Source organism: Phycodurus eques, chromosome 12 (assembly GCF_024500275.1).
Source record: "Phycodurus eques isolate BA_2022a chromosome 12, UOR_Pequ_1.1, whole genome shotgun sequence".
Taxonomy (NCBI): Eukaryota; Metazoa; Chordata; class Actinopteri; order Syngnathiformes; family Syngnathidae; genus Phycodurus; species Phycodurus eques.
Genome location: NC_084536.1, coordinates 3,838,462 through 3,856,608, shown reverse-complemented (window position 1 = coordinate 3,856,608; position 18,147 = coordinate 3,838,462). Strand labels below are relative to the sequence as shown.

General features: G+C 42.4%; 1 protein-coding gene across 3 annotated transcripts; it reads right to left on the bottom strand.

Moving 5' to 3' along the window:
• Positions 1-17,963, bottom strand: LOC133410794 (immunoglobulin-like domain-containing receptor 2). 3 transcript variants are annotated; one of them, XM_061692324.1, is made up of 10 exons: positions 17,785-17,963; positions 13,247-13,576; positions 11,691-11,810; positions 9,022-9,078; positions 6,824-6,970; positions 6,554-6,742; positions 5,473-5,589; positions 5,056-5,257; positions 2,883-3,510; positions 1-626 (listed from the first exon to the last, which is right to left on the bottom strand). In XM_061692324.1, exons 1-10 carry the CDS (start codon positions 17,825-17,827, stop codon positions 591-593), a joined length of 1,869 nt encoding a protein of 622 aa, XP_061548308.1. In that variant the 5' UTR covers positions 17,828-17,963; the 3' UTR covers positions 1-590. The 3 variants fall into 3 exon arrangements, with proteins under 3 accessions (XP_061548308.1, XP_061548310.1, XP_061548309.1); XM_061692326.1 differs by lacking the exon at positions 5,473-5,589; XM_061692325.1 differs by lacking the exon at positions 9,022-9,078.
• Between the last annotated feature and the right edge of the window lie 184 nt (positions 17,964-18,147).

Sequence of the window (18,147 nt, the reverse complement as noted above, 5' to 3'; positions counted from 1 at the left end):
ATATATAAAGTATAGAGCTAATACGGAACATACACATCATACAACATAAAAAAAAAATATTTTTATGAATATATTATACCACTGTCCAATATTGTTTTTATTAAAAAACTGATTTGAAAAGAGTTTCTACTTTATGTCTACAGGGCAAAAAACTTAAAATGATTTTCTCAGGGCGTTTAAAAAATAATGTTCTTACTTTTAATCTAAAAAACAACCAAAATTCCTTTTGTTTTTTGCAAGTCAAACTTCATGTAGCGATACCAACAACCAACATTTTCCTCTGTGATATTAACATGAACCAAGATGCACAAAAACATGACATCATTCAATACCGGTGTTTTTTATTTGAAGAGAGCAAATAAATTCTGCAGAACAATTGCAAGGTTCAGTGTTTACAAATAGAAAGACATATACAAGAATAAAAAAAATTAAACAAATGAACCTGAGTTGCACTGTTGTGATAATAAAACTGCGTCACTGGTGAGGCACGAGCAAAAGTCCCTCCAGTCTATACCGAGTCATTAATCTGGTGCATACTGCACAGTGGAATGGATGGAGTTAGATCCAACAGGATGGGTGTGAAGCTATGGTCACACTATGAGAGTGTTCCTGCTCAGTGCTGTGCTCTGTTGAGGAAATACAGTGAGAGAAAAACGTGTTAGAAACATGCATTCATGCTGGAGATGGAAAGGGGCCAAATCTTGAGATTGGGTTAGAAGCAGTTAATTGGGAAAATGTGGACATTTAATAGGGAAAGGGAGCAGTTGCAACATCTGAATCTCTGCAAGTGTCACAAAAGTCAAGCAAAATTCTACTTTTAGAAAACAGGTTGCTGCATCACACCATATGTCCCCATGCCATGCAAATATGTCTCCCTAGGTGACTTATTAGGCTTAACAAATGGTCAAAGGTCAAGTGTATTTTCATTCCACGGACTGGAAGTCAGATGGGCTTTGGTCTATTGCTGACCTTTGTTGACAAGAAGGGCAAAAAAAAAAATAATACTATGTGGCAAAAGTATACGAAAATATGGAATTGCTCAGCCCTCTTTCACGGTTCTTGCCCATTTCTCCATAATGGTCCTTTTTATTCAGTTTGAAACTCCCCTTCCATCCATTATATGGCTTATCCTCATTAGGGATGCGGACGAGCTGGAGCCTACCCCAGCTGACTTTTGGGCGAGAGGCCATGTACACCCTGGAACGGTGGCAAGCCAATCACATTCAGACAAACGAGCATTCACATTCACACCTACGCAGGGCTCCACACTGCGACCAAAATGGTCGCATATGCAACCCTTTTTTCAGTGTTTGCGAGTAAAGATTTCAAGTGGTCGCACACGTTTTAATGCTCCCTTAACACAGTCTCGCTATATAAAGACATGGTGGTTAAAAGTCGCCATCTTTTTCACTGCTTTAGGTAATCTCCTCCACCTGCACGCTCTCCTTTCTGAAGATACCTAAAGCAGTGAAAAGGATGGCGACTTTTAACCACCACGACGAGAGCGAGCCTCGCGTGGCGGAGCGGTCGCGAGCTGGAGAAAGTCGGTGCTCGCGGAGGGTGCCCTCCATCGTCGGGTGAGGACGTGCCGCTGACAAAGGCGCAGATAGCACCGGTACCCACTCCAATTCCTAATGACCTCGGCTTTTTTACCTTCCCCTGTTCCTAAAGTTGGATCTCGAACTTGGCAAGGGAGACGACTCTTACAAGCTCTACATAAAACTTATGGTATCTTCTTCTCACTTAAAACACTACCTGTATAGTAACATGTTTTGTTGTACGTGTGTAAGACTGAGAAGCGCTGGGAGCACACAACTCTGGCCTTACGCGTCCAGAGCTTTATAAATTCCGACTCTTGGTGCGAGTTGTACACACCGTCACATGAGTCTCACTCTTCCCACACTGTAAAACATGCAGTGGTTGCTCAACTTAAAATTAAGTAGCAATTTACACTGCTATTTGTATATTTATCTCTACTGAGGTAGGTAATACTTGTGGCATATACGAAGTACCTTCAAAATATACGTGGAAATAGTTGCATCTTTTCTTTTTAAACTTTGAGCCAACACCTAATTCTTTACAGTGTGCAGCCAGTGGCTTGTGTCCTAAAACCAGGTAGCCACGCAGTGCCTGTTCCATTGTTCGGGGGAGGGGGGGGGGGTTTATGCTTGTATGCGCCATAGATAAATCCTATCATACTATTTCTGTTATTTAAAATGTGAATTCCATATACAGTTTACATTATTATGTTTATTTGCATAAATGTGTCGTCGTTTAAACTACACTTTATACAAACGTAAAAATAAAACATTTTGCAATTGACATGAAGTTTTGGCTGGTGATTTGCATTCCAGACAATTTGAATCATGCATGACGAGGGTTGATCAGGTACAGTTTTTTTTTTTTAAACAATTCATTATTGTTTGGCTATGATCTCAAATACAATTTCTTCAATGTTTTTTTGTGTGTAATATATAATGCATGGTCATGCTGTACCTCCCCAAAAAAGGGTGCGATAAATCATGTGCTGGTGCGACCCATTGAAAAAGTTGGTCGCTTAGTGCAAAAGTTAGTGTAGAGCCGTGTTATGGACAATTAAAGAGTTCTCAATGAACCTAACATGCATGATTTTGCAATGTGGGAGGAAGCTGGAGTACCCACAGAAAAGCCACACAAATACAAGCAGATAAATCAAACTTCAGTCAGAAGGGCCAGAACTGAGATTCAAATCCCGAAACTCTCTACTGTATCTGTAAGAAGCCATAAAAACAACTTGCTTTTAAAAACACCATGTAGCGGGGGTGTCTGAACGATGGACGGCGATAGAGCGGGAGAACACTGTAGACAGGATGTCTTTTTTTTTCCTGCTACAAGTAACTCACCAGGTTGCGTCGCCTATCTTTCTCCTGCGGCGGGAGGGACATCGCCTGCTGGGGCTGCATGTACGACAAAGGCCTCACGGCAGGCTCTGAGGCGTCAAAACGCTCCGTTCTGACAGAATCAACGGGACGGTACCAGTCGGGGCTCAGGCCGGTCCGGCGGTAGCGTTCCGCCTCGCGCTCCGAGTACGGAGGCAAAGGGTCTTCCTCTTCTGGACGGTGGCTAGGCGAGCGGCTGTTGCCGCCCTTGCCTCTGGAGCTGCCTTTGGAGGGCGTGTCGCTGTCATCATCCGGCCTCGCGCCGACTCTGTCCCCCCTCGCTTTGCTCTCCATCGCTCGGCTGAGGAAGTCGCCATCGTAGTCCCTGTGACGGGGCGGTCGGGAGGCGAGTTCGCCGTCCCATGTGCCCCTTCTCTTCTGGGGTAAAGGCAAGGGACTGGCACGATCCCAGCCGTCGTCTTCATCTCTATAGCGACGTCTCGGAAGGCTGTACTCCCGTACGTGTGGATGCTCGGCCCGACGGCTACGGGAATCGTACGACTGTGCGAATTCCTCCAGCTCATCCAGCGAGCCAGCGCGGCCCCTCCTGCTCAAAGTCTTTCTCTGGAAGTGCTCCGAGCAAGCGTTCCACCTGTGGGAATGGATGTGACACAACGTGGTCACATGGAGGTCGCATGCATCAAAAGATAACTCCATGCGTTTTGCTTTTTCTAAAAAAAACATATGAACCAAACATCACGAAAAATGTCATGCTGAATTTGTTTGGCTTTTTTGCGACACTTCCGAAAGATCAAACACCATTGGGCTTGAGACGTCAGTATATTAAGCAAGACTAGGAAAACTATTTTAGATTTTTTTCTTTTTTTTTTGTAGTAGTAGACGTTAAGGTGATGATTGTAAATAACTCAATTATTTTAATATTCAGTTTATTAATATTTCAGCAAAAAGTAAAAGATAGCATTGTCATTGCGCCTGTTTTAGTACGGTAAATGTTTTATTCATTTATTCAAGTTTTAATATAGGCCTTTATTTTGAAGGGTAAGCACCACAACTCAGCATTTTGCAGTTCACAACAAAACAAAAGTAACGAGACGGGACGAGAAAGAGTGATGAATGGAACCAAATACTGTGTAAAATGTTTATTCTTTTAGCTACCCTCTGATGAGGCACAAGTTTAGTGTTTGTGTTACCGTGAGACAATGTTTATGTGAAGTTTGTCCGTTCGTTTCGATGAAAATGACTAGTTTTGCCTTCGGTGCGATGTTAGCTCAATGTTAAGCTCGCAAGATGACTGTTTCTACTGTTTGTCCAGTATGATAAAATAATGAATACTTTATTTTTGTGCTCTTATGTTTGTTTGAAGAGTGTAAATAAATGTTAAAGCATCAGTGCAAGAGTCAGATCATCTTTCGGCAGGATAGCGACAATGATAGTCAAGTGGACTAATCAATGACGTCATTCGTATTGAACTTAAAACTTACAAATGTTGCAAGTGACCGTGCTACCGATATTTCCACATCCTTGAGCCACCGTTTTTAGGTTTGCTGCACAGACCCAGCATCTGCTGCTTTCAGTGAGGCATCCGTTTTGTTGATGCCGATACACATGACTGGTGATTAGTTGACTTCAAGCCAGAGTGGTAAAGTTGACGCGTCGATCAGTTGGTTAAACCCCTAGGTGAGAACTCGGCGTACCTCACAAGACCTCAGTGCAGCAAGCAAGGACTAACTCAAGCATGTCTTTTTTGCAAAACTAATTCCATAAGAATAAATGCCATCAGGCATCATGTCTCGGATGGCAGCAAACAAGCGCAAGATCTTAAGAGTAACTCGAGACCTCAGTTCAGTGAGCATCAAAGGATTAACTGTGCTTTTTTTTCTTTGGCTTTTTTGCAGCACTTTTTCCAAAAGATGAAACGCCATCTGGTATGACATTATGCAAGACGTCAGCAAACAGTGCAGGATCTTAGAATACCTCACAATAGCTCAGATGACAAAGCATCAGAGGATTAACTCTGTTCTGCTTTTCATTTCAAAAGATGAGACGTTGTCGTGCATAACGTCATGTAAGATGACACAACAATCCGTTCTACACAATTGGCCAAATTCTTAACAATTGATCACTTTACTCGTCCTTTTTCCTTATTTTCTCAATAGGCAGAAAGCACAAAATGCACCTCCTGTCCAGTTCATCGTCAGAGTGGTTGTCTCGTTCCCGCCTGCGTCTGCTGCTCTGTGCCGGCGGAGCCGCTCTTGGCAGCGGCTGATCGTCAGCGTCGGCGATGGGCGGCAGCGCCTTCATCTGGACGGTGTGGTAGGTGTGTCTGAAATCTGCATTTCCTCCCTCATGGAGAGAACTGAGTTCTGACAGGCTACTAGCTGTTTGGGCACACGTATTATCACAACATTAAATAATGCAAATAATACACGCAGGACACAATTTCAAGTTATGAAATGAATGGGAGGATTGGAACGGAAACTAGCACAACCTAATTTACACAAACCATGCAAGACGCAACTAGGAAACGACACACACATGCGCAATGCCACGGCGCTACAGATTACACACAGCAGGCCAATCTGCACTGCCTTACGTTGGAGTGCAGCAAGCCTGGCAGAGGGAACCTGAGCCAGCTCCTTTTCTATGTAGTACAGAACTTTCTCAGAGCCCCTGTGGTCCTGAATGGCTTTCAGATGATAACCACTGCGTACTGCGGATATGGACACACACATATACACGTATACATGCAAGGACTGCACACAGACATACACTCGGCGGTCACAAAATTAGGTACACTTGCACAATATGTCACTCTCATGTTGCTCAATTTAAAAAAAAAAATGGAAATGCATCTCAGTATTGTTCAGTGCATTTTTTGGTACATTGCACAAGATCGTGTGGATGCACCTAAGGAATTGCTTGCTGAGTAAATAGACTTATGGGTATTAAATTCGTGCAAATGTAATCATATTAAGTAGACCAGAACAAAAACATGCTTCTACAGTACTTTGCAAAAGTCTTAGGCCACCATTCCTAGCCTTGTAATTTTAATAACCTTTTTTTTTTTTTTTTTTTTACGGTAGTCATATTGACCTAAAAATAGTAAAGACATATGGACTTTTTGGATTGTGATAGGCAGGTTTAAACAATTGCTCCAAAGTGGGGGGGGGGTGGGGTTCCACTGAATGCTTTGGCCTATGGAATTGTATATTTGTACAATCTGATCATACAAAAGTACAAAATTATATTAATATGTCAGACTGGTAAAGCGGTATTGGTGTCGTAGTATCACAGCACCAACACTGGCATCGGTATGGGTGCATCCTTGCCACTTTGGCCGTGCATGCAGTGTGTGCTGTGGTATTAACGTTTCCCATGACAAAGGGTGGTCATGGTCATAGAAAATGTAATTGCAGCCACATGGGTGTTAATTTGAGCGGCACTATTACTATTTTCTTTCAAGTGGAAGACATACCACACGGCTAATTGAGGCATGTTGCCACTATTGAGGCTAGTATTTCAGTATAAGGTCATTATAGCATTGCTAAAACAACAAATACACCGGTGGCCTAACAATTTTGCGCTGTATTGCACATAACGTCATTATGAGTATGGAACTGTATTACGGATGATAATGAACGGGTTACTTGACGGTTAGTTTTTGTGACACTCACCTCCAGCCAGGTTATTTTCTACCGAGGGGATAGAGGCAATCGAGGGGACGGAGGCAATAGAGGTGAGCTTTGGCTCCATGCGGGATGAAGGGGCGAGAGGCACCATAGTGGGAACACCGGGAATGTAGTAGGGATATACGGGCATCTGAGCGGGCAGTCCGCTCTTCGCCTTCTTCCCGGCCTCGTATACTGCATGTGGAACAAGTGTGAAAACCTCAAAATGTCACTCAAGTCAAAGGACTGTTTGAAAAGACATGTTAAGTTACGTACGGTGCCGGGGGCAGCAACAGGTGTCGGGGCAGCAGCAGCACCTCACGTAGCAGCAGCAGGAGTGCGGGCAACACTGGCACCAGCAGATGCCCATAAACAGCAGGAACAAGATGCTGCCTAGCGCCACGCAGCCTACGAACGCCCACTCTGTAATACACACACAAACATATGCAGATACTTTAAAAGTATTAGGATCCAGGTGCTGTCTTGACTGTAAGGAAACCCTCGTAATAAATGAAATCCGAGAAATTTATACGTTTCATGTATGCAATTCAATGCCAATATGTGATATTTTAGGTACAGGTATTTTATTTGTTCACTTAAGGTTACCATCCACACACTCTACACAAGCACACGCCAATTAGAGGCAGGTGTGCTCTGCTTGAATGACTGGAACAACAACCCATGCAGACATGGCATGAACAGGGGATTTCCTGCCTTAAGCATTCGTACCGTTCCTCACACTGAAGGCCCTGGCAATGTAGTCAGTGAAAAGTATATAATGGGAACCCAGAATTTATTGTGGTGATGTTTTAAACTACAGTACTCTATTTGTAGAAAAGCTAAATGTTGCTCTTGACTCGCATCCTTTCAATATAGGCTTAGGAGCCCGGAAAGGGGGCATGTGACAGCTGCAAGCTCCGCGGGGCAGGGTGTTCAGAGCATTCAGCGACACACCTACAGCGTCTGGAAGCTGAAACTGTCGCAATTCTTGACCATTTTCAAGCCTTTGCAATCTTTTTTATTTATTGACATTTGGCAGGCTTGTTAGCAAGACCTTTCATTTACATAACATTTTTTTGCAACTTACCTGGGCCTTTGATTGTAAGTTTTATGTGACACTTTTACAGTAAACTACATCTGGGAGTGACAAATAAACAACTTGAAGTTTTTGCTATCTGCGTTTGTGATTGGTGGAATGATGCTCATGTTGGGTATCGAGAGTTCTTTTGCCTCCGACATCCCAGGATCTTGGGAGATGATTGACGATTGCGCATGTGCCCATCGCAATGGCGATAATCAAACAATACTTCATGCAGCTCTATATCATATATAACTATCGTATATTATGGCATTGTTTCATATCGTACTGTACTGCATTGTTTCACACTGTACCACATAGTGTCTGATTGTACTGCATCGTACTGTACCACAACGTGTCACACCACAGCGTATTGTAATGCATTGTGTCGTGTTGTATTATTCGATACCGTATTATGTAATATCGTATTATTTTGTATCATACTGTACCACATTGTATCAGAGCATACTGTTCTATATCACACTTGATTCCCTCAGAACATGACCTATTCTACTGCCCACAGTGGTATTCTCTTGAATAATTTCCCATTTGTGCTATTTACGTAGAGATTTTCGGGCAAGTGACGCAGTTTGAAACGTCACAGTAATTTTGACGCATTGACTCGGAGAACCGATATCAAATTCCATGCTCGTACCGAAGCGTAGAGGAGATATGTATATAGATATGTCTCGAATTTGAAAGTGTTTCTTGACCAGATTTTCTACAGGTGATATCATAGAAAGACATTCCCCAAAAAGCCCCCACGCACGCAAGCAAGCACACACACACACACACACACACACACACACACACACACACACACACACACAGGCACGTACACACTGCCAACTCTGACTAAGACTTAAATCTTATCTCCCTCCAGTTTGTAACAAGAAGTGCACCCCATACCCCATTGGTAACAAACTTCTGCCAAGGATCCTGCACATATTTACAAATAGATACAAACAAAATGTAGGACAACATGCAAATTCATGAACTGAGATTTTTCAGTTGCGGTCTGCGTAATTAAAAAAAAAAAAAAAAAAAAAAAATCAAATGAAAGATGAAACATAGCAGTTGAAGAAACTGGATTTGGTTGGGGGGGGGGGGAGGAAAGGAACACCATTGATTTAGTTAAACTTCCATAGGTTTTAGTTCCGTTTAAAGCCTCCCAATTGTGCATTCAAAACAAGACAATGGAGCAAAATGGGAAACTCCTAGCAAACTGCAGGGAATTCTTATGCAACGTCACAACGTGCTTGCAGAATTTAAGGAACTGAAACGCTAGCACGTCAAAATATTGGTTGAATGCACTGACCAGTGGGAGTAAAATGTAAAAAAGGAGGTAATAATGAGGAAAGAGGCAAAGCAAAGAGCTGAAGTGTTGAAAATGTACCTGGCATAATCTCCACATCAAACTCAGGTAGGATATCGGCTCGCTGTGATGTCCTGCCTGTAGAGAGACGCAGATAAGAGGGGAAGTTCCGCAGAGGGAGCAGGAAGCAAGAGATGACATTTTGGGAGCAGCAAAGAGAAATTACGTCCGTTAACTTTTGTGATTGCTCGATTAATGGTTGGCGGTCACGAGATGTTTAAACAGGCCATTTTCTAGTTTGCCAATGGCGTCTGCTCGAGCCAGCTCTCATTTTCTGCGTCAAACTGAGAGCAAATGCATCACCGGAATTACTTCAAATTTAACGGAAAACAATAATAATAATAGCGAATCAAGGATATGTAGGGTTCCATCAATCCTATGAATGAATGTGTGATTTGTGACGCTGAAATCGAGGAACATTTTCATCTTTGTCAGAACCACAGAAAATCTCAACCAAATTGAAATAGTCAAGAGAAAAAGGGATTTCCCTACAACGTAACCTGAAAAACAAAAGAGTATGACCTTGCGCCAAACAATAAGAAAACGCTAATTTGGTGGACCTTTGCTAAACTCACGTACCCCATTTTCGGCACAGCAAAACGAAAAGAAAATGGCGGCCGATTTTCCGGATTTAGTAACATGCCTATATGTAAGTTTCCAAAAGACGAAGCGCCGGGAAAGCAGTGGGAAAACGAAACATCTTGTCCCAGAGGAAGGGTTTTCTCCTTCTCCGCTGCCACTCATTGTCACTGTTACTAGTTCAATTGTTGTAAATCACTCTGAATATTAAAACGATTCGTCAAAATCAGTTAGACGTAAAAATTTGGGCTTAGCTTTCATAAAACCCACATCAAATCTACATTTGAGGAGCTGGTTATTATATACACATTAAATATTTCATATTAATTATTTCAAAAGTTACCATCACAGTAACAGAAAATGAAAATGAAAATGACATTTGTTGGTTTACCTATACGGGGGAAATATTCATACGCTAATTTTGGTAGTTTCACCAATATATTTGTGTGTGTCAATGGGTGAATGAGAGGCATTCGCTTTGTTTTATTTTTATGATTAAAATAAAAGTTTTTTTCAACTTTAAAATGCAACACAGTTAACACATAATAAGGCGAGCAGCACTCCCCCCCCCCCCCCACACAATCTGAGGAATAGCATGCTTTTAGGTTGACAAAAGGGGGGCCTGCATACTGTAAACTGGGACAGTTTCCCGCAATTTACCCTGGGAAGTAACCTAACAAAGGTCCTTCATATATGCACTACAATATCACATTTGTGCTCCATAAACAGGTTTAAAAGGAAAAACTAGGAGGCAAAGATGTTAGCCACCAACTACGGAACAACGGGGGAAATGCAATGCAGGGTTCAACTTGGGATAAAATGGTACTCTGGCTTGGCATGCACATAGCACAAGACTTAATAACACAGAGAGAGAGTGTGAGTGGAGGAGTTAGGCAGCGAGTTGTTAAAAGAGTAAGAGGGGGGGAAGACATGTTGCAATAGAGGAGGGCTCGACAAGAGTTGGCAAGGCAGAAAGGGTGAATGTCAAAGAAAACTGTAGCCCAAAGAAACAAAAGTCCTATATACCACTACCACTACTACTACTACTACTATATAAATAAATACTTTTGATATTTTGAATATATACAATGTAACTGAAAACAGGGAAATCAGTGAAGCATGCATGACTACATACTATGTGCAAAAAAATAAAAACAATGCCACAAAACATTGTGAAATGACAGAAGTGAAGTGGTGTCATGGCTGGTCAGTACAATATTGTTAATGTACACGAGAAAAATGTATGTCAATCATTAATCAAAACATGTTGTTATTGTCACAAATGCAAGCCACCTACTCGTTGTGATGGTAATCTAATTAGTTCTCAGCCGTTGATGACACAATTACATAAACCTCAGCCGGGTATACTACTACTGTGTTGTCTTACTCTTAATATTTTCTCTCTCTTCACGTCATCATCAGCCACCCTTAACACACCCCAAGCTCGTTGAAAATAAAGCCTGTCGGCACGGCAACAGGTGTACGGAAATATATATGCATGGAAACCACTGTATTTCTCTCGCGCTGGTTCTCAAAATGGAGTCCCTGCAACTTAGCTCGGGGGTAAGGCAAAGTCAATTGCAATGAATCGGCTTCGCTTCGCAATGGGCCCATTAGAAGCTCTAAAACAGTAAAAACAGTACAATTGCGACAGATCCGTTCACGTTGACATCTGTGCATGAATAAAGTTGTTATTTTCGAACAAAAAGCATAATTGTTCGAGAATATAGTCCTCATCTTTTGGCATCTTTTCCAGAATAAAAGGTCATATAGTGTATATCTCTCCTGTAAGTGGTTCCTGGACCCACAAAGTTTGAGAACCCTGATATGTCATGCATGTGTCAAAGTGGTTATCTTAAGTAAATGTGAGGTGGGATAGACAGAAGGGTCAGTCAAGAAGGAGCAGCAGCACTCGGGACTCATCTCCACGGAAGCCATTGTATGTTCTGTTTGGAATGCAACGATTTGCTAACCATAACCACAATAATAAAATAGTTGTTTCATAAATCTGACCATCAAAACTGAACATTGTCATCCCTGTAAAGGCAGATTTATTTCTCTGTTCTTCTCAGTTGATTGGTGTACCTAATGAAGTGAGGTGTTTTTCGTACCTAGCACCAGCAACTCCAGCTGGGCCTCGTCCTTGCCGTCGAGGTCGTCGGCGATGACCACTTTGCAGAAATACACTCCGCTGTCGCCCCACTGCACCTGACCGATGCGCAGGTCTGCTTCTGTGAGACGAGAAAGCAGGTTTTATGAACCCATCGACTGCATCGAATGTTAAATGTCTATGAGATTATAATCATGATTGAAGAATGCACACGTTCCAAATGTGAGTAAACATTTGAACAACATTTCAAAGGGTGTATGACGACACTGGATTCGCGGGAATGGGAATAATGACTGATTAACTGGGTAACAATTTTGTTGATTGTGTGGACTTGACTCTTGACCTGAGCTGAGAGGTAGGCGGAGATCTTCGCTAGTGACGTAGATAAGCTCGAGAAAATGTCCTCATTTTAGGCCTCTCGGCAGAAAAAACATCTGAGGCTCAGGAATGCGTGGATGATTTTAATTCATATTTCACATGTTTACAGAGGCACCATAGAGCCATTTTTACAGCCCAAATGCGAGAAAAAGTTTGTTTGGTAAAATAAGCACCTTTAATAAAGAATTCTACATTGTATGACCTTAGGATTGTTCCACTTTAGGGGTTCCACTGTAACCTGCATATTGTTGCAAAGATTGCGATTAGTGCGCCTATTGAACGTAGCACGCTAGCATATTATGAGAAGATGTGTGCACGTCCTGATAAGGTTTGGTGGTAAAAAGGGGTCCACGGTTGAATCAAAGTGATAAAGGGGGCTTGTATTCGCAGGTGGTTCGGGCCTATTCTGAGGTCAACACAAAAGGCATTTATTTAGAGCAGTGACACCCAACCAGGGCACACGACTGCGCTGTGACAGATCATCAAGGGTTCTGTGGGAAATGATCTAATTTCATTTAATTTGTCCGAAAATTTATTACGCAGAACAATTGGTTGCAGTGTGTACACTTACACTCTTGTGCCATGCCCCCTACAAATATTAATGAGAAATCTGGCCATGTGATCTGGCAGCCGTTAACCAACGAATTGCTTGAAAAATGGCATCCTGGGCATTTCCAACCCAAATTATCTTGTAAACTCAACCAAAGGATGTCAAAGATTATAAAAAAATTATCATAATTGTTGTTTTTTTCTTTCTTTAGCTACGAATGACCTGGCGAATACGAATGGCCTTAAGAGTTTGCCCACCCTTAATCGTCACTGTCAGACGGAAACCTCATGTCCAAATTTGGTCAATTTCATATTTTTTCACAAATCAATACTATTGGTCAGTCCCCACGTATTGATTGATTTATTTTTTATTGTTAGCAAATTATTGACCAATCTAAAATGGCTTCCTCTTTTTAATAACCATGCAATGTTAATGACTCAACAAACGTGCCATTTTTGGGCTCTCCTGAAAATGAATAGTTTTGGAGATGCAAGGATTTCGCCAGACGCCAGCGATTCGTGCCCTGCCATTGGCTGGCGACCAGTACAGGACAAGCGCTATACAAAATGGATCCATGGATAGATTGATTTTTTTAAAGGCTACATTAAAAGAATAATAAATGGTATTACTGTTTATGATGGCGATGTCCCTGTTCTTGTAGTGCTCCGCCAGCGTCATTGAGGATCCTTGCGCCGAAGCCACCACCCGAACCGTGCGGCCGCTGTCGGCGCAGTCCAGGTGGGACTTGGCGGGCAGCTCCGAGGCCTGCGCAGCCAGGCGGTGCGGCAGCTTGAAGGAGTCACGGGTACGGTCGTGGCAGTAGGACTTGTACCACCACTGCACCACCGGCGTCTGGGTGGAGGACGTCTGGTAGTGACACGGTAGGACCATCGACTGGAAGAGCATGGCGAACTGCCGCTTCTCCGGCACCGTGACGTGCACGCCATCGCAAGTGCACACTGACAAAGATGTAAGAATTAGGTTTTGTGGAAAAAAATATTCAAGTACCAATCGAGAATTGCTCAAACAAAGACTTGAAGACATGGGTACTTGTCCGGTTTTATTATCTTTGCAAATAGGTCAGACAAATTTGACATGGAAACATGCAGCATCTCATAGCTCTGGCTAGGGGGGGTTCATACACTGATTTTTAAACCTTCCAACATGTCAATGGCTCAGACCAATTGCAGGAAGACAGAAAATTGGTCAGACAGAAAACAGCATGGTAAGATTCAGTGGGGCGTCTCAATAGGGAAATGCATACAGTCGGTTCCATACCTCCACCTTTCGCTATTGTGTTTGATCAGGGAAACTGGAGTCGCTCTTGAATAATCTCATTTGTCCCAAGTGTTGCGATTCACTATTAAAGGTCGAGGAACACACTGAAATAAGTTGTACAATAAAATTTTCCATTACAAGGTCAACAGGCGTCGTGATCTTTCTGGTTTCTGAATTCATCCATCCATCCATTTCCTGAGCCGCTTATCCTAACAAGGGCCGCGGGAGTGGTGGAGCCTATCCCAGCGATCATCGGGCAGGAGGCGGGGAACCTGAACTGGTTGCCAGCCAATCGCAGGGCACGCATAAACAAACAACCATTCGCACTTACATTCACACCTACGGGCAATTTGAGACTTCAATTAACCTACCATGCATGTTTTTGGGATGTGTGAGGAAACCGGAGTGCCTGCAGAAAACCCACGCAGGCACGGGGAGAACATGCCAACTCCACACAGGGGCCGGGGATTGAACCCCGGCCCTCAGAACTGTGAGGCAGACGCTCTAACCAGTCGCCCACCGTGCCGCCGGTTTCCGAATCCTTTGAGCTATTTTTATAATCCTTTCCAAAATATGTTTTGACTTCTGCATGAAGAACAAAGGCAAAATAGCGGACACGAATGCCGTGATGAGCTAAAATGTAATTGCACCACATCAAAGCACTTACTAAGTGTCCAACCCGTGATGTGATTGTTGATTTTTATTTGTGTGCTGAAGCAACTGAGGCTAAGGCTGGATTTACACCGCAGGCCCTCTCTAATGATCTGAACATTGGCACTTATTTTAGAGTTGTGGACTTACAAACGATGTCTGCACAAAAGTTATTTTACAATTAATTTCTGATGGTTTTCAGCAAATTTAGGCCCGCCCACATTTAGTTGTAAGCCTGTGAGAGTCGGTGAAGCCGCCGTAGGAGGCGTTCATGTGTCGCCGTGTTTTGTTAAAATCGATCGTTGTGATTCGTCCTTTGCAGAGGACGGCCGTATGAGCTCAGTGATTTATTTCCGCCGAGTTTTGTGAGCTGTTTGTTGTATTGCTTGGATCGCTCGCTCAACTTTGAAAAACAGTTTTGGAAGATGATGTAACACAGCCGTTTGCTTTCATGAAGTCTTTGTACGGTCAGGGGCGTCGCTTCACCGCGGACATTGATGGTATGGCTGGCTGTCAACATGGTGCCGTGTTCCTACCATTTTATCAGACTTGGACCCTTGAAAAAGAGTTTTGGACGATGACCAACTACCACTACACTACCAGTGCTGCATATATTAATAGTTTTAATTCTGATTCTGATACAAACTGGGATCTTGACACAACGAGTGTTGTTAACAACCCTGCCGAAGTTGAATGGTTTAAAAAAATTATAATAATAATCGCCAAGTATATAAAATGAGGCTTCACAAACATGGAAAATCAAAACAATAAAACATGTGACTGAGTACTGTTATAATAAATGTCTAAATGTGTTGCTGCACCGTTTGTGTTCAAATATTAGTTGCTTAAAGTGCTATATCTGCATTTTCCTTAATGTGCTAACATTATCATTACGCTAAAGCACTAATGGCTATGTGCTTGTTTTAAATATATAATGCGTAATCCTCCTAGTTTTATTTTTTGTTTGACAGTAAATTTTAACTGTGAGTGGCATTAAAACAGTTTCAAGCCTCGTTTTTTGAATAATTGTTCCCTATTTGCCAGTGTTGCTTCTTGTGAAGTGAGTAGTTCACTGCCACCATACATACAGCGCTTGTATCTCAGGTTAGCGCTTGCAAGTCAAAGTAAAACATCAGCCGAATGACGAAAAAGTTGGAAGTGAGGTCTCTCATATCTCAAGGTACCACTTTATATACTTTTTTATTTTTATTTTTGTTGGTGGTGTGCCCTGAGATTTTTCTAATGTAACATATGTGCCCTTGCTCAGTAAAGGTTGGGGAACACTGACTTAACCAACCGAACTAACTACGCTGCACTTATAGAAGCAGCCGTGGCGGCCCTGGTTGATAACTTGTCCGGTATCAAAACAAAAGGCAGACGTTCGGTGAGTGTGTTGGGGGGGGAGGCTGTCAGGGTCACGGGGGTTAAATTCCAATGTGTGTGTGTGTGTGTGTATGGGGGGGGGGGGGTGCATTCATCAGGAGGGAGTATGAAGAGGCAGGGGGTAGTCATCAAAAAGGGAGGGTTGCGGGGGTGGATGGAGCAGGCAGACACTTGTGGCTGCTTCCTATCGTGGTAAGTTAACTTGAGGTGGGGCAGGAAATCGCTGTAAACAACTCTTAAAGACGGGAAATGACAAACAAGGAGCAACTGCCTTCAAAAGACACACCTGATAGCAAAGTCAGTTGAAAATCTTCACGCACTGCTGAATCATAAATGCTTCGGCTGCACATATATATGAGGATGAGAACGTAGTTTTCACAACTCCAGGGGCGACCAAGCTCTAAAATTCCTCCCACAAGTCTTCCCTTTGTTTCCCAATGTTAGTAAGCTGTACCCTCCTCCTCCTGTCCCACTTGAGGACCAGAAAGGGGTTGGAGTTTATTCACTCACAACCAATGAGAAGATCCGGCCTGGCCCGGCTGCGTGTGAACAGACCAATTGACTGCAAAGGATTAATAGCGAACCGCTACATCCCACGAATACAGTCAGCGAGCGTGAGCCTAGCGGAACCTGAATGCATCATTTCAATCAGACTCGTAAATATTATTGTGTACAGCTTTAATAAAAGGTGCGAGAGAGGCAAACAGTTGCTGGTGAATGTAGTTTGAAGCAAGGTTTGCCAAACATGGGGTCGGGGCCAAAAATGGACAATTTCTTTGAATCAACTGATTTGATTGAATTTCAATCAGGCAAATCATTTCTTGCCACCCGGCATGTTTGTTGTGTTCTGCACAGCTGTTATGGCAAGACATGATGAGAAAGCCTGTTTTAAACTTGTATACCAGGGACAAAGCGGCGTGTTTCCTGTCTATCTTTTCCTTTCCACATTTCCTGCTTTTTTCCTCAGTTGGACATTCCTTTATACAGACTCATTTGTCCAACAAAAGCTTCACTCTGATAAGACTCGCAATCCAGCTCCATGTTTGATAAGGGGAAAAAAAAGAGATTGTTTTGAAAATAAAAAAAACTCAAATGTGCTAAAGAGATGTTTTTGTAGGTACAAATTAGCCATGCATGCGTTGTATCTCTGTTTCATTGTGGGGGACGCTGCCCATTTTTTGTTCAGATAAATATAACAAAAATCACGTAACTTGGAGATACATTGTTGGACAGCGATGATAAATTTCAAATAATAATTTAAGAGTTGTTCCATACTTACATTTAGTGTGGTGCATTAACCTGTACTAATAATTTCTTTTCTACTTATTTGCTACAGTTATTACTAACCCATGATTATTATTCGATCTAGTAGGGATTATTATAAGGATATTAGCATTATAAAAGTCGTGTGTGTATAAGATATATAATATTAGTAGATTCATTTACATGAATAGGGTACGTTCGCCAGTTATTATTTTATACAACCTGTGAATATTGTGTTTATTTATTTTATTTTTGAATAAATTACCTCTGACAAAGTAGGGGCAGGAGAGAAAATCAATTAACACGCATGCTGAAAATTGTTGGAAGCCGGGCAATCCATAAAGCACGTACACAAAAAAAACTGTTATCCAAAATAGCATCCCATAAAGTGTATAAATACAACTATTCATCTCGGTGCTTTGAAGTTGAGTCGCTGGTGGAACAACATGAAAGGGTTTGACGCGATGGAAACTCGTTTGTCACGGAGTACCGCGCATCGTCCGTCTGGCGGTTCAAACGGTTGCAAGGTGGCTTCAACAACCTGTTAACTCTCATGTAGCCAAAATACAAAAACACAACCATTAGCACTTACCCAAGGCTCCTACTAAAACAGCCAAGCGATAGAAAGTCATCATTAAGTCCGTTTGGCGGTCAGGAGCAGTTTGTTTATTTATGTGTGCATGTTTATCCTCCTCTCGGTTGTTGTCGAGTCGAGTCGACCGACTGCTGCTGGATGAACGAAGGAAGGAAGGGACTCGCTCACACTCCGACCAAAATGAGCAAACCGGACTGAACCGCTTTATGACGGGTGGGCGGGGCGTACAAACATCCCGGATTTTCTTATTGATGCGTTATTGAAAATGATAGACGTGAATGTATTGTTAATAAGAAGGATGTGCATAAAATAAATATTTTAAAAATAAAACCAATACATTAATAAAAAAAAAATATTTTT

Coding starts and splice junctions, on each gene's coding strand:
- LOC133410794 (XM_061692324.1), bottom strand. CDS start 17,827: ATGATGACTTTCTATCGCTTGGCTGTTTTAGTAGGAGCCTTGG. Junction 13,577..17,784: donor TGTTTTAGTAGGAGCCTTGG/GTAAGTGCTAAT, acceptor CATCTTTGTCAG/TGTGCACTTGCGATGGCGTG. Junction 3,511..5,055: donor GACGATGAACTGGACAGGAG/GTGCATTTTGTG, acceptor CCATTCCCACAG/GTGGAACGCTTGCTCGGAGC.